Raw genomic sequence first — 16,928 nt, forward strand, 5'->3', positions numbered from 1 at the left:
CAAACTTCTACATGGGTACCATCGAGCAAAAAGTCTTGGTCGACATGAACTTGAAACCGGCCATATATTGCAGGTATGTTGACGACATTTTTACACAGGTACCTGATGTCAGACATCTGCAGGAGCTGAAGGAGGCATTTGAGCGGAGTTCCGTGCTGCGTTTCACTTACGAGATGGAAAAGGATGGGAAGCTGCCCTTTCTAGATGTAACAGTCATGGAAAAGAGCGGAGGTTTCCACACTGCAGTCTACACTAAGGAAACGAACATAGGAATGTGCCTAAATGCCAAAAGCGACTGCCCAGATAGGTACAAGAGGAGTGTTGTTAACGCATATGTCGACCGTACTCTCAGCCACAGCTCAGAATGGAAGCAAGTCGACGAAGAACTCTGTAGGGTAAGGCAGGTCCTAGTCAACAACGGCTTCTCCAATGGTTTCGTCGAAGACATCATAAGAAGGAAAGTGAAACGACCAACACGTATATAGTACGTATATAGTATATATTATACGTACATATACGTATATATTATTGTTTTGAGTGTATATATATATATATATATATATATATATATATATATATATATATATATATATATGTCGTACCTAGTAGCCAGAACGCACTTCTCAGCGTACTATGCAAGGCCCGATTTGCCTAATAAGCCAAGTTTTCATGAACTAATTGTTTTTCGACGACCTAACCTACCTAACCTAACTTTTTCGGCTACGTAACCTAACCTAACCTATAAAGATAGGTTAGGTTAGGTTAGGTAGGGTTGGTTAGGTTCAGTCATATATCTACGTTAATTTTAACTCCAATAAAAAAAATTGACCTCATACATAATGAAATGGGTAGCTTTATCATTTCATAAGAAAAAAATTAGAGAAAATGTATTAATTCAGGAAAATTTGGCTTATTAGGCAAATCTGGCCTTGCATAATAGGCTGAGAAGTGCATTCTGGCTACTAGGTACGACATATATATATATATATATATATATATATATATATATATATATATATATATATATATATATATATATATATATATATATATATATATATGAATGAAAACTCACACCCCAGAAGTGACTCGAACCCATACTCCCAGAAGCAACGCAACTGGTAACTACAGGGCGCCTTAATCCGCTTGACCATCACGGCCGTCAAAAGGAAGTGATAGCCGAGGCTATTTGAGCCACTTCCCCGACGGCAACTCGGATGGTAATCTTGGGCATAGCATTTCACCAAATCACCTCATTCTTTGGGGCACACGTGAGGAACACAAATGCGAACAAGCCTGAATGGTCCCCAGGACTATATGCGAATGAAAACTCACACCCCAGAAGTGACTCGAACCCATACTCCCAGAAGCAACGCAACTGGTAACTACAGGGCGCCTTAATCCGCTTGACCATCACGGCCGTCAAAATGAAGTGATAGCCGAGGCTATTTGAGCCACTTCCCCGACGGCAACTCGGATGGTAATCTTGGGCATAGCATTTCACCAAATCACCTCATTCTTTGGGGCACACGTGAGGAACACAAATGCGAACAAGCCTGAATGGTCCCAAGGACTATATGCGAATGAAAACTCACACCCCAGAAGTGACTCGAACCCATACTCCCAGAAGCAACGCAACTGGTAACTACAGGGCGCCTTAATCCGCTTGACCATCACGGCCGTCAAAAGGAAGTGATAGCCGAGGCTATTTGAGCCACTTCCCCGACGGCAACTCGGATGGTAATCTTGGGCATAGCATTTCACCAAATCACCTCATTCTTTGGGGCACACGTGAGGAACACAAATGCGAACAAGCCTGAATGGTCCCCAGGACTATATGCGAATGAAAACTCACACCCCAGAAGTGACTCGAACCCATACTCCCAGAAGCAACGCAACTGGTAACTACAGGGCGCCTTAATCCGCTTGACCATCACGGCCGTCAAAAGGAAGTGATAGCCGAGGCTATTTGAGCCACTTCCCCGACGGCAACTCGGATGGTAATCGTGGGCATAGCATTTCACCAAATCACCTCATTCTTTAAGCGGATTAAGCGGATTAAGGCGCCCTGTAGTTACCAGTTGCGTTGCTTCTGGGAGTATGGGTTCGAGTCACTTCTGGGGTGTGAGTTTTCATTCGCATATAGTCCTGGGGACCATTCAGGCTTGTTCGCATTTGTGTTCCTCACGTGTGCCCCAAAGAATGAGGTGATTTGGTGAAATGCTATGCCCAAGATTACCATCCGAGTTGCCGTCGGGGAAGTGGCTCAAATAGCCTCGGCTATCACTTCCTTTTGACGGCCGTGATGGTCAAGCGGATTAAGGCGCCCTGTAGTTACCAGTTGCGTTGCTTCTGGGAGTATGGGTTCGAGTCACTTCTGGGGTGTGAGTTTTCATTCGCATATAGTCCTGGGGACCATTCAGGCTTGTTCGCATTTGTGTTCCTCACGTGTGCCCCAAAGAATGAGGTGATTTGGTGAAATGCTATGCCCAAGATTACCATCCGAGTTGCCGTCGGGGAAGTGGCTCAAATAGCCTCGGCTATCACTTCCTTTTGACGGCCGTGATGGTCAAGCGGATTAAGGCGCCCTGTAGTTACCAGTTGCGTTGCTTCTGGGAGTATGGGTTCGAGTCACTTCTGGGGTGTGAGTTTTCATTCGCATATAGTCCTGGGGACCATTCAGGCTTGTTCGCATTTGTGTTCCTCACGTGTGCCCCAAAGAATGAGGTGATTTGGTGAAATGCTATGCCCAAGATTACCATCCGAGTTGCCGTCGGGGAAGTGGCTCAAATAGCCTCGGCTATCACTTCCTTTTGACGGCCGTGATGGTCAAGCGGATTAAGGCGCCCTGTAGTTACCAGTTGCGTTGCTTCTGGGAGTATGGGTTCGAGTCACTTCTGGGGTGTGAGTTTTCATTCGCATATAGTCCTGGGGACCATTCAGGCTTGTTCGCATTTGTGTTCCTCACGTGTGCCCCAAAGAATGAGGTGATTTGGTGAAATGCTATGCCCAAGATTACCATCCGAGTTGCCGTCGGGGAAGTGGCTCAAATAGCCTCGGCTATCACTTCCTTTTGACGGCCGTGATGGTCAAGCGGATTAAGGCGCCCTGTAGTTACCAGTTGCGTTGCTTCTGGGAGTATGGGTTCGAGTCACTTCTGGGGTGTGAGTTTTCATTCGCATATAGTCCTGGGGACCATTCAGGCTTGTTCGCATTTGTGTTCCTCACGTGTGCCCCAAAGAATGAGGTGATTTGGTGAAATGCTATGCCCAAGATTACCATCCGAGTTGCCGTCGGGGAAGTGGCTTAAATAGCCTCGGCTATCACTTCCTTTTGACGGCCGTGATGGTCAAGCGGATTAAGGCGCCCTGTAGTTACCAGTTGCGTTGCTTCTGGGAGTATGGGTTCGAGTCACTTCTGGGGTGTGAGTTTTCATTCGCATATAGTCCTGGGGACCATTCAGGCTTGTTCGCATATATATATATATATATATATATATATATATATATATATATATATATATATATATATATATATATATATATTGGTGTATACTGGCAGCAGGTTTTCTTTCAAACATGTTTCATTGAATATGACCGCATATTCTGTATTTAATATTTTCTGGTTTAGGGCTTCTATCCCTCTAACTATTTTCTTAGCATCAGGGCTTAATTGAAATAGGAGTTCTCCAAAACTCATTTTCGTACTTTTAAGGTGAAGAAAAGAAGTAATTTACTATAGAGTGTATTACACTTATTTGTATAATTTGCACGACGTTTCGAACCTCCATGGTTCATTCTCAAGTGAACAGATCTTACAATACTAGTTGATTTTATACCCGCATTAGGTCAGGTGATAATACAATGAAGGTGAAAAACATGGGGGGATACATAAGGGATAAACATAGGGGCTGCAGAAGGCTTATTGGCCCATACGAGGCATCTCCTATCTAAACACAAAGATTAATCCAGTGTAATTGGCCTGTTATGTTGGACATTGTCTTCTGTGTTGGCATCGATATGTTCTTGTCTTGTCCTTACTCTCATGGTGGGTAGAGTAAATAGTTCCGTGATTTGGGTGTTCATGGTAGGTCGCTCTATTCTTATGTGAATTGCCTCAAGAATTTGTAATCTTCTTGAATCTTGGGTTTTGTCTATTATGCAAGTATTCTTGTTCAACATTTCTCTTGTTAGAGTAATGTCATGGGCTTGTCTCATGCGATTCCTAGGGGCACCAGATTGAAGATGGCATGTCAAACGCCTCGTCAGCTTGGTCGACGTCATACCTATGTACTTACATTGAAGGTTACATCCTTCGTGGGGGCAAGTGTACATGTATACAACGCTTGACTGCTGTAGAGGGTTCTCCGTCGGCTTCGGGCTGTTTTTGATAAGGAGTTCGGAAGTCTTCTTGGTTTTGTAGAATATTATCAGGTTTATGTTTTGGTTAGGAGTAGTGCTTTTTACTCCTTTACGGATTATTTCTTTCATTATTCTTTCCTCTTTTATATGTTCACTGTGCATGGTTGATTTGTAATATAATTTTATTGGGGGTGTTGTGGTTTCTGTTCTAGGTTCTGAATTATACCAACGGTCCAAGTGTCTTCTTATAGCAGCGTTTATTTCCGCGTTGCTATATCCGTTGTTCACCAATACCTGAGTTACTCTTTCAAACTCTCTACTCACGTTGCTCCATTCAGAGCAGTGGGTAAGCGCTCGACGAATATAAGCATTGAGAACACTAGCTTTGTATCTTTGGGGGCACTCACTTCTACCGTTCAGGCATAATCCTATGTTGGTGGGCTTGGTATATACGTTGGTGCTTAAAGAGGTTCCTGTTTTTGTTATTAGTACATCCAAGAATGGCAGACTGTTATTTTCACTATTTTCATGTGTAAATCGGAGTACTGACTCTCTCTCTAGGTGTCTTTTTAGGTCAATTAGTTCATCTGAGTCTTTTACTATTACGAATATGTCATCTACATAACGGCAGTATACAGTTGGTTTTTGTCTGCTACTGAAGACACCTGACCTAATTATTACACTGACCTAACCTAATAATTAACCTGACCTAATAATTACACCTGACCAGGTGTATTATCACCTGACCTAATGCGGGTATAAAATCAACTAGTATTGTAAGATCTGTTCACTTGAGAATGAACCATGGAGGTTCGAAACGTCGTGCAAATTATACAAATAAGTGTAATACACTCTATAGTAAATTACTTCTTTTCTTCACCTTAAAAGTACGAAAATGAGTTTTGGAGAACTCCTATTTCAATTAAGCCCTGATGCTAAGAAAATAGTTAGAGGGATAGAAGCCCTAAACCAGAAAATAATAAATACAGAATATGCGGTCATATTCAATGAAATATATATATACGTCGTACCTAGTAGCCAGAACGCACTTCTCAGCCTACTATGCAAGGCCCAATTTGCCTAATAAGCAGAGTTTTCATGAATTAATTGTTTTTCGACTTCCTATCCTAAATTTTTCGGCTACCTAACCTAACCTAACCTATAAAGATAGGTTAGGTTAGGTTAGGTAGGGTTGGTTAGGTTCGGTCATATATCTACGTTAATTTTAACTCCAATAAAAATATATTATATATATATAATATATATATTTATGTATGTGTATAAAGTATATGTGGAAGCTAATCAGCATTACATTTCACCTTTGTAAATGCACATCAGTGACACTATGTAAAGAACACATGGACCACTTTATGTTAAGCCGACGTAACTCTGTGTATTTATGTCTGTAGGTTAGATTAGCATTTTAAAAGCACTACAATCCCCGTCTGTGGTTGATTGTTCAATAAATCCCTGAATTATATGTTTAACAGATCTCTCACCCTGTCCATGGAGGATAGAAGAAAATGTATATATGCTGGTTAGCATTGTAAATGTGTGGCCACGTCTGTGGTTGAAAATAATAATAAAAAACCGTCATTTAATTATCTCACACCCTAAACATTATTACTTACTTTAAACTGGAAAAGCACCAGTCTGATTACTGAGAGAATAAAAAAATAAATACCAGAAATAAAACTTAATATGAGTAATTAAATTAACTCAATAAAGCCACTCCTTCCGGTTATACACAAAGACGCATCTGGTGTGAGATCCCTGCCAGCCAGGTGGTTACATAACAGCATTTCGAAGGCTGGACGTCACACAACGAAACATATTTCAGTAAAGAATTTATAATTTTAAAAACTATTATTACATAGTTAAGATGCTATTAATGCCATCCAAAATACTCAGTTTTCATCAGGTAATAAACCCAGCAGTAAGGTGAGTGGATGGCTCAGTATGTCTTCTTGTTATATCTTAGAACATACCAGTAACAACAGTGACTGTATCTCAGTGTATGTCTTCAGCCATTACCCTGGACGCCAGGAGTTATGTCGACACCCGGTACGCCAAGGCCTACGTGGACCCGGACACCCTGGACGCCACGGGCTACGTGGACCCGGACACACTGGACAGGCTACCGTACCAGAAATGGATGCTCACCCTGATCATCAACTGGGACCTCGCTGATGACGACCCCGCCATAGACTGGTGCTGCCACCTGGCGGCTCAGCTGTGCCCTTTCTCAAGAGGAGGGTATAGTTCCCTGCGCTTCACTCATACGTGTCTTACCAGTACGTATTGACTTCATTTTAACACGTCAGTATATATAACTCAGTTGTTTAATTCACAGTGCTACAAGTGGTTTCAAAAACAATTTTACGTTAAAAGTCATGAATTACAGAAGGTATAAGGCTTCCTGAGTAACTTTGAGCACCGTTTAGCGACCAAGAATATTGATTAAGCAAGATTCACTGCTTATAAAGCAACACGGATTAATATTTAGCCCAACATTGTCTTGCTTAATACAAGCTAGATTTACTTGATATAAGTTTTCTTTGGCATGAGTGTGTGACAAAGCTAGGTGTGAGTGGGGAGAGAAGCCAGGTGTAGGTTTCTCTGTCCCCTCCCATCTGCAGGTGTGGATAGGAAAAGTGGACAGGTGTAGGTGGGGAGAGTAGCCAGGTGTGGGCTTCAGTGTTCCTTTTCATCATCAGGTGTGGGTGTGGAGACCAGCTAGGTGTGAGTGTTGAGAACAGCTAGGTGTGGGTTTCAGTGTTCCCTCTCATCTGCAGATGTGAATGGGGGTAGTGGACAGGTGTGGGTGGGAAGAGTAGCCAGGTGAGGTGTGGAGAGCAGCCAGGTGTGGGCTTCAGTGTTCCTTTTCATCTACAAGTGTGGGTGTGGAGATCAGCTAGGTGTGGGTTTCAGTGTTCCCTCTTATCTGCAGATGTGAATGGGGGTAGTGGACAGGTGTGGGTGGGAAGAGTAGCCAGGTGTGGGTGTGGAGAGTAGCCAGGTGTGGGTTTCAGTTTTCCACCTCATCTGCAGGTGTGATGGAGAGAGTAGTCAGGTGTGGAATTAAATTTTCCCTCTCATCTGCAGGTGTGGGTAGGGAGAGTAGTCAGGTGTGGGCTTCTGTGTTCCTTCTCGTCTGCAGGTTTGGGTAAGGTGAGTAGCCAGGTGTGGGCTTCAATGTTCCCTTTCTGCTGCAGGTGTGGGTGGGGAGAGTTGCAACGTATGGGCTTCAGTGTTCCCTCTCATCTGCAGGTGTTAGGAGGAGAGAGTAGCCAGGTGTTATTGGGGAAATTAACCAGGTGTGGGCTTCAGTATTCCCTCTTTTTACAGGTGTGTGTGTTAAAAGTAGCCAAGTGTGGGTTTCACTGTTCCCTTCAGTCTGCAGGTGTGGGTGAGGAGAGTATCCAGGTGTGGGTGAATGATTAGCCAGGTGTGGGCTTCAGTGTTCCCCAATTTTGCAGGTGTGGGTGTGGAGAGTATCCAGATGTGGGTTTCAGTGTTTCCTCTCATCTGCAGGTGTGGGTGGGGAGATAGCCAAGTGTATGGGCTTCAATGTTCCCTCTCACCATCAGGTGTGGGTGTGGAGGTTAGGCAGGTGTGAGTGGGGAGATTAGCAGGGTGTGTGGGCTTCAATGTTCCCCTCTCATCTGCAAGTGTGGGTGTGGAGAGTAGCCAGGTGTGGGCTTCAGTGTTCCCTCTCATCTACAGGTGTGGGTGGGGAGAGTAGCCAGGTGTGGTCTTCAGTGTTCCCTCTCATCGGCAGGTGTGGGTTGTGGGTTGGTTGGGTTCTCCCAAGCCCACACCTGGGAGAGTAGCCAGGTGTGTTCATCAGTGTTCCCACTCATCTGCAGGTGTGGATGTGGAGAGTAGCCATTTGTGGGCTTCAGTGTTCCCTCTCATCTACAAGTGTGAGTGTGGAGAGTAGCCAGGTGTGGGCTTCAGTGTTCCCCTCTCATCTACTGGTGTTGGTGTGGAGAGTAGCCAGGTGTGGGCTTCAGTGTTCCCTCTCATCTACAGGTGTGGGTGTGGAGAGAATCCTGCGAGAACTTCACCGGAGGGGCGTCACTGGTCACGTGCTTTCTATTGATGTCAGCGGGGAGAAGAAGGCCCTTCGCGAACTCGCTGAGTCGCTTAAGAATTTTAAGCTATTTCAAACTAGAATTTTTATCTCGACTGGTAGAGTGTTGAGACCAGCCTTACGAGACCAATAATGTACAAGGACACATCTACGAGGAGCTGGTTGTTGAGACCAGCCTCACGAGACCAATAATGTACAAGGACACATCTACGAGGAGCTGGTTGTTGAGACCTGCCTCACGAGACCAATAATGTACAAGGACACATCTACGAGGAGCTGGTTGTTGAGACCAGCCTCACGAGACCAATAATGTACAAGGACACATCTACGAGAAGCTGGTTGTTGAGACCAGCCTCACGAGACCAATAATGTACAAGGACACATCTACGAGGAGCTGGTTGTTGAGACCTGCCTCACGAGACCAATAATGTACAAGGACACATCTACGAGGAGCTGGTTGTTAAGACCTGCCTCACGAGACCAATAATGTACAAGGACACATCTACGAGGAGCTGGTTGTTGAGACCTGCCTCACGAGACCAATAATGTACAAGGACACATCTACGAGGAGCTGGTTTTTGAGACCTGCCTCACGAGACCAATAATGTACAAGGACACATCTACGAGGAGCTGGTTGTTAAGACCTGCCTCACGAGACCAATAATGTACAAGGACACATCTACGAGGAGCTGGTTGTTGAGACCTGCCTCACGAGACCAATAATGTACAAGGACACATCTACGAGGAGCTGGTTGTTGAGACCTGCCTCACGAGACCAATAATGTACAAGGACACATCTACGAGGAGCTGGTTGTTGAGACCAGCCTCACGAGACCAATAATGTACAAGGACACATCTACGAGGAGCTGGTTGTTGAGACCTGCCTCACGAGACCAATAATGTACAAGGACACATCTACGAGGAGCTGGTTGTTGAGACCTGCCTCACGAGACCAATAATGTACAAGGACACATCTACGAGGAACTGGTTGTTGCTGAGAGTTTTAGTATGCTGGTGGTATGAATGAGTTTTAGTATGCTGGTGGTATGAATGAGTTTTGGTATGCTAGTGGTATGAATGAGTTTTAGTATGCTGGTGATATGAATGAGTTTTAGTATGCTGGTGATATGAATGAGTTTTAGTATGCTGGTGATATGAATGAGTTTTAGTATGCTGGTGGTATGAATAAGTTTTGTTATTCTGGTGATATGAATGTGTTTTAGTATGCTGGTGGTATGAATGAGTTTTAGTATGCTGGTGGTATGAATGAGATTTAGTATGCTGGTGGTATGAATGAGTTTTAGTATGCTGGTGGTATGAATGAGTTTTAGTATGCTGGTGATATGAATGAGTTTTAGTATGCTGGTGGTATGAATGTGTTTTGGTATGCTGGTGGTATGAATGAGTTTTAGTATGCTGGTGATATGAATGAGTTTTAGTATGCTGGTGATATGAATGAGTTTTAGTATGCTGGTGGTATGAATGAGTTTTGTTATTCTGGTGATATGAATGTGTTTTAGTATGCTGGTGGTATGAATGAGTTTTAGTATGCTGGTGGTATGAATGAGTTTTAGTATGCTGGTGGTATGAATGAGTTTTAGTATGCTGGTGGTATGAATGAGTTTTAGTATGCTGGTGATATGAATGAGTTTTAGTATGCTGGTGGTATGAATGAGTTTTAGTATGCTGGAGGTATGAATGAGTTTTGGTATGCTGGTGGTATGAATGAGTTTTAGTATGCTGGAGGTATGAATGAGTTTTAGTATGCTGGTGGTATGAATGTTGAAAAATCTGGCTCTAGAATACTAATAATAATGATAATTAAATTTCGAAGGACCACTCCCTTAATAGGAGAAATAAATTAAATATTTAAATTTAATAAATTAGAGAAGCAGTGCCTATGGATCTCCAATAATGAATAATATAGGATGCTCTGAGATGCTGGATAATATAATGTGATTGATCATAAGAATATTAGGGCAATGGACTGTAGAATGATAATTAAAATTATAGAGCCAAATCCCTCTACACACTTTGGGGGGCTATTCTATAATGCTAGTAGGTAATTCACTACAAATTACTACAATATGAATATAAGTTATTAATTATAGTATATATGTGAAATATGTGTTAGTTAATGAAAAGTTGAAATATTAATGCATATCAATAATTAAATCAAGTATATAATTAATATGCAAGTAATGGAAATTCACCGACTCTCAATAATGAAAAGACACTATCTATATATTATGACTGGTAAATTCTGAGCTGTATCAGAGGAACGTGGATTGCGGCCAGCCTCTACAACACGTTGGGACCAGCAATGAGATAGTACTCCTTGGGACATGTGTTCATGGAGACAGTCATACGCCTCCTCAGTTGAATTACACAACGCTGAAATAAGTAACTTCTATAATTTCCACTTCACTATTATTCACTCATTTAAACGCAAGATATGAAATAATTGGAGGGTTAGAAACATCACTTACATGGGTGTTTAATATCGCCTACAGCATCACGACATGGCACCTGCTTTAGTGAATATACCTGAGCTCAACAATAAAACGATGAGGTAAAATGCCCGCCGAAATTGGTGTCCGTGAATTTAGTAAGCTGCGCCCTTATTCTGAAGCCCCGAGATGCTTGCAGAATTGGAAGATTTGGTCGGGATGCTTCGGAACACTTTGCTGCCAGTTGATCGAAAATGGCGAGAGTCCCTTTCCTCCATCTCGGGTTGACGCATGCGCAAAAGCTCCCAGTAGAGGCCCTGAGCATAAATTATATTATATATTTAATTCTTAATGTGGAAGGAAGTGAGTATGACGAATATTTACATCATAAATAAATGTGTTATGCGTAAAATATTTTCTCGTAATGCAAGTAAGTTAATATGAACCGCGCAAAATAAACGAGAAATATTTAAATGGTAAGTAATTTGTATTATATTATTCACTGAAACACCTATCTAGCTGGATAAATGAATTGCAGTACACTTTAGTATACTAATTAATGTAAACTTATTAATAAACGATCATCGTTAATAAAGGAAAGTAAATAACTGGACTCTATTGAGTCTACAGAAATGTAGAAAATTATTCCCTATAGCGGTCTTTGGAGCACGACGCCATAAATACTAGGAAAGATATGGCAGAATTGGGTCGCAATAGGATATGAAATGATATTAGTACACTACTGGTTAGTATAGTGTTAGTAAATTGTAATTGTTAGTACAAAATGATTTATCGAAGTACTAAAATGAAAAAAAGTGTTGGATATTTCCAACAATGAATGAGTTTTAGTATGCTGGTTGTATGAATGAGTTTTAGTATGCTGGTGATATGAATGAGTTTTAGTATGCTGGTGGTATGAATGAGTTTTAGTATGCTGATGAAATGAATGAGTTTTAGTATGCTAGTAGTATGAATGAGTTTTAGTATGCTGGTAGTATGAATGAGTTATAGTATGCTGGTGGTATAAATGAGTTTTAGTATGCTGGTAGTATGAACGAGTTTTAGTATGCTGGTAGTATGAATGAGTTTTAGTATGCTGGTGGTATGAATGAGTTTTAGTATGCTGGTAGTATGAATGAGTTTTAGTATGCTGGTAGTATGAATGAGTTTTAGTATGCTGGTGGTATGAATGAGTTTTAGTATGCTGGTGGTATGAATGAGTTTTAGTATGCTGGTTGTATGAATGAGTTTTAGTATGCTGGTGGTATGAATGAGTTTTAGAATGCTGGTGGTATGAATGAGTTTTAGTATGCTGGTGGTATGAATGAGTTTTAGTATGCTGGTGGTATTAATGAGTTTTAGTATGCTGGAGGTATGAATGCGTTTTGGTATGCTGGTGGTATGAATGAGTTTTAGTATGCTGGTGGTATGAATGTGGAAAAATCTAACTCCAGAATACTAATAATAATGATAATTAAATTTCGAAGGACCACTCCTTTAATGGGAGAAATAAATTAAATATTTAAATTGAATAAATTAAAGAAGCAGTGCCTATGGATCTCCAATAATGAATAATATAGGATGCTCTGAGATGCTGGATAATATAATGTGATTGATCATAAGAATATTAGGGCAATGGACTGTAGAATGATAATTAAAATTATAGAGCCAAATCCCTCTACACACTTTGGGGGCTATTCTCTAATGCTTTAGGTAATTCACTACAAATTACTACAATATGAATATAAGTTATTAATTATAGTATATATGTGAAATATGTGTTAGTTAATGAAAAGTTGAAATATTAATGCATATCAATAATTAAATCAAGTATATAATTAATATGCAAATAAATGGAAATTCACTGACTCTCAATAATGAAAAGACACTATCTATATATTATGACTGGTAAATTCTGAGCTGTATCAGAGGAACGTAGATTGCGGCCAGCCTCTACAACACGTTGGGACCAGCAATGAGATAGTACTCCTTGGGACATGTGTTCATGGAGACAGTCATACGCCTCCTCAGTTGAACTACACAACGCTGAAATAAGTAACTTCTATAATTTCCACTTCACTAGTATTCACTCATTTAAACGCAAGATATGAAATAATTGGAGGGTTAGAAACATCACTTACATGGGTGTTTAATATCGCCTACAGCATCACGACATGGCACCTGCTTTAGTGACTATACCTGAGCTCAACAATAAAACGATGAGGTAAAATGCCCGCCGAAATTGGTGTCCGTGAATTGGGTAAGCTGCGCCCTTATTCTGAAGCCCCGAGATGCTTGCAGAATTGGAGGATTTGGTCGGGCTGCTTCGGAACACTTTGCTGCCAGTTGATCGAAAATGGCGAGAGTCCCTTTCCTCCATCTCGGGTTGACGCATGCGCAAAAGCTCCCAGTTGGGGCCCTGAGCATAAATTATATTATATATTTAATTCTTAATGTGGAAGGAAGTGAGTATGACGAATATTTACATCATAAATAAATGTGTTATGCGTAATATATTTTCTCGTAATGCAAGTAAGTTAATATGAACCGCGCAAAATAAACGAGAAATATTTAAATGGTAAGTAATTTGTGTTATATTATTATTCACTGAAACACCTATCTAGCTGGATAATTGAATTGCAGTACACTTTAGTATACTAATTAATGTAAACTTATTAATAAACGATCATCGTTAATAAAGGAAAGTAAATAACTGGACTCTATTGAGTCTACAGAAATGTAGAAAATTATTCCCTATGGCGGTCTTTGGAGCACGACGCCATAAATACTAGGAAAGATATGGCAGAATTGGGTCGCAATAGGATATGAAATGATATTAGTACACTACTGGTTAGTATAGTGTTAGTAAATTGTAATTGTTAGTACAAAGATACTATATCGAAGTACTAAAATGAAAAAAAAGTGTTGGATATTTCCAACAATGAATGAGTTTTAGTATGCTGGTGGTATGAATGAGTTTTAGTATGCTGGTAATATGAATGAGTTTTAGTATGCTGGTGATATGAATGAGTTTTAGTATGCTGGTGGTATGAATGAGTTTTAGTATCCTGGTAGTATGAATGAGTTATAGTATGCTGGTGGTATAAATGAGTTTTAGTATGCTGATAGTATGAATGAGTTTTAGTATGCTGGTAGTATGAATGAGTTTTAGTATGCAGGTAGTATGAATGAGTTTTAGTATGCTGGTAGTATGAATGAGTTTTAGTATGCTGGTGGTATGAATGAGTTTTAGTATGCTGGTTGTATGAATGAGTTTTAGTATGCTGGTAGTATGAATGAGTTTTAGTATGCTGGTAGTATGAATGAGTTTTAGTATGCTGGTAGTATGAATGAGTTTTAGTATGCTGGTTGTATGAATGAGTTTTAGTATGCAGGTAGTATGAATGAGTTTTAGTATGCTGGTAGTATGAATGAGTTTTAGTATGCTGGTAGTATGAATGAGTTTTAGTATGCTGGTAGTATGAATGAGTTTTAGTATGCTGGTAGTATGAATGAGTTTTAGTATGCTGGTTGTATGAATGAGTTTTAGTATGCTGGTGGTATGAATGAGTTTTAGTATGCTGGTGGTATGAATGAGTTTTAGTATGCTGGTGGTATGAATGAGTTTTAGTATGCTGGTGGTATGAATTAGTATTAGAATGTTAGTAGGATGAATGAGTTTTGGTATGCTGATGGAATGATTGAGTTTTTGTATGCATTGTATGAATGTATTTTAGTATACTGGAGGTATAAATGAGCATTTGTATGCAGATTTTATTAATACGTTCAGAAATGCATATTGCATGAATAACTGATTTTGATATACTGATTTTATGAATAAGTTTTGGCATGTAATTTATATATTAGCATTTTCTACACTTTATATCGATATGATTTTCTTTACTATTGTTTATTGGATCAATATTATTAGTTTTAGCTGTTTATTTTTTAAGGGATTTTAGTTATTTTGACATTTTAGGAATTTTAGGCATTGAGAATTTCTGTCTCACTTTTAGTCTGTCTTAACCTTATTATCCTTAAGATCAAGCAGGAGCATATATACACCTGTGTTATTGTAAGTTGCTTAATGTACAACTTAATACAGTAAGTTGCCGACTGTAACTTACTATAATGCATTAAGCAGTTTATTGTATATGTACTTTAATATTATCAGTATCCGATTGTAAACTTGTTTTACTACAGTAGCTAGCCTTTTTAGGAACTTTCTTTATTACAGTAAGTAGCGTACTGTACAAGTACTTTAATATAGTATGCAGTATACTGTTCAAGTTGTTTAATACAGTAAGTGTCTTGCTCACTTAAATGTACAATTTCTTTAGTAAAGAAACTACCAAGAATCTGCCTTTAAAGGAGAAATTGAGTATAACCTTGAATTGTCAATGAGAAGTCTCAGAGCAATAGTACACCAAGAACTTCAACAAAATCTTGTAGATCTGAAGCAAAGTGAAATCGACACCAGTAATTCCATCTATCAACATACTATCATGCAAGAGGAGCCACACATCTATGGTTCATTCAATAAAATCAGCAGACTTCTAGATGTTACTACTGCTCGACTTAGACTCGTTTGTAAGTATTTCTAGGAATTCTCATTATCTGCTGTTGTAGACCTGACCAAATGTAAACTGTGTCAACAAAATTATTCGCACACCCTCCGTCACTATGTGATGGAGTGCGAAAAGGTACGTGAATTCAGAGACAATTCTATAAAAATGTTCTAAAGATGTGTAAATGTTTCATTCAAAATGATCTGCTACCAGAAATTTTAGCCAAATATCCCCAGTTTGCTAACTGTAGGTAGTAACTAAGAGTGATTGTAACCTATCCACCGCTGCCCACTGGATGGGGGGCGGTGTGCAGGACAAACATATCAATTGTGACACTAGCTCTCTACATATGTCAGTTGCTTAATTTAGAAACTGTATTTGAGGTCGATCTCGAACCATTGTTGATGTGACGACTAATACTGAATTTTGTAACTAGCTCATCAAGATTGTAACGTGCTTAGCTAAATGAACTGTAGGGTTCAGTCCCTGAGCCCATTATGTGCCTCTGTAACCCTTTCCACTACCACCCACAAGATGGGTATGGGGTGCATAATAAATGAACTAAACTGTACACCTCCTTTGATACTGTAAGTAGTACTGTACTAAGCTTTTTATAGTTCAGTACTGCAAGTATTAAAGTAAATACATGCATTATCTGAAATAAAGCAACATATAAGTTTAAACAATATTAACACTTTTATTTTCGCTCATTCTCTGAAGTCTATTGTATTATTGTTTGTAACTTGCTAGTGGTATATGATATGACTTTTTCAACAGAAACAGTAAGACAAATCGGAGTGGTAAACGTTGCCAATGGTCCTCAGGACTCTGGCCTGAGACCTGTCTTGTTTACCGTATATATAAACCATGTAGATACAACACTCAAGTGCAACATTACCATAGTTGTCAATGGTCCTCAGGACTCTGGCCTGAGACCTGTCTTGTTTACCGTATATATAAACCATGTAGATACAACACTCAAGTTCAACATTACCTAGTTTCCGATGATACAAAAATGTTGATAGAAATAAATTAAGAAAAACTTAAAATCGTTGCAAGATAACTGAGGCTTTTAAAATTTAACATAAGAGATGCATATGATGATCAATACTGTCTATGCAAAGTTTAATATTACTTTGACTTTTCTTTAAGTTACTGGAGAAGAAAGTCTTATTTTGAAAAAAAAAAATAATTGAAGATGACCTAACTAGTTACATCTGAGGGTATAAGACACAGTGATTGTGACAACCTTTCCTGACATTTTCCTGTCATAGACACCGTCACTATACCTCACTGTCGAACTGTTGCTGCTGACAGTGAGAACAGTAACCAACCTTAAAACATTTAAACTGGGAAAAAGTCACCATTGCTGACCTGGAAAAACTTCGAGTGTCTGTTTAACAGAAAATTTTATAATATTCATATATCAATCATTGTTTAAATACTAATATGA

The 16,928-nt window shown here is 39.8% G+C and overlaps 1 protein-coding gene across 1 annotated transcript in view; it reads left to right on the forward strand.

The window, feature by feature from the left end:
• The window catches only part of LOC138350637 (uncharacterized), a 67,368-nt gene extending 51,205 nt beyond the window's left edge, over positions 1-16,163 (forward strand). Inside the window, exons 2-3 of the mRNA XM_069301688.1 lie at positions 6,389-6,655; positions 8,397-16,163. Of these exons, the coding sequence (XP_069157789.1) occupies positions 6,389-6,655; positions 8,397-8,590 (461 nt within the window). The 3' untranslated portion in view covers positions 8,591-16,163. The remainder of the gene's footprint in view (positions 1-6,388; positions 6,656-8,396) is intronic.
• Positions 16,164-16,928: the final 765 nt, after the last annotated feature.

This window comes from Procambarus clarkii, chromosome 46 (assembly GCF_040958095.1).
Source record: "Procambarus clarkii isolate CNS0578487 chromosome 46, FALCON_Pclarkii_2.0, whole genome shotgun sequence".
In the NCBI taxonomy this organism is placed as follows: domain Eukaryota; kingdom Metazoa; phylum Arthropoda; class Malacostraca; order Decapoda; family Cambaridae; genus Procambarus; species Procambarus clarkii.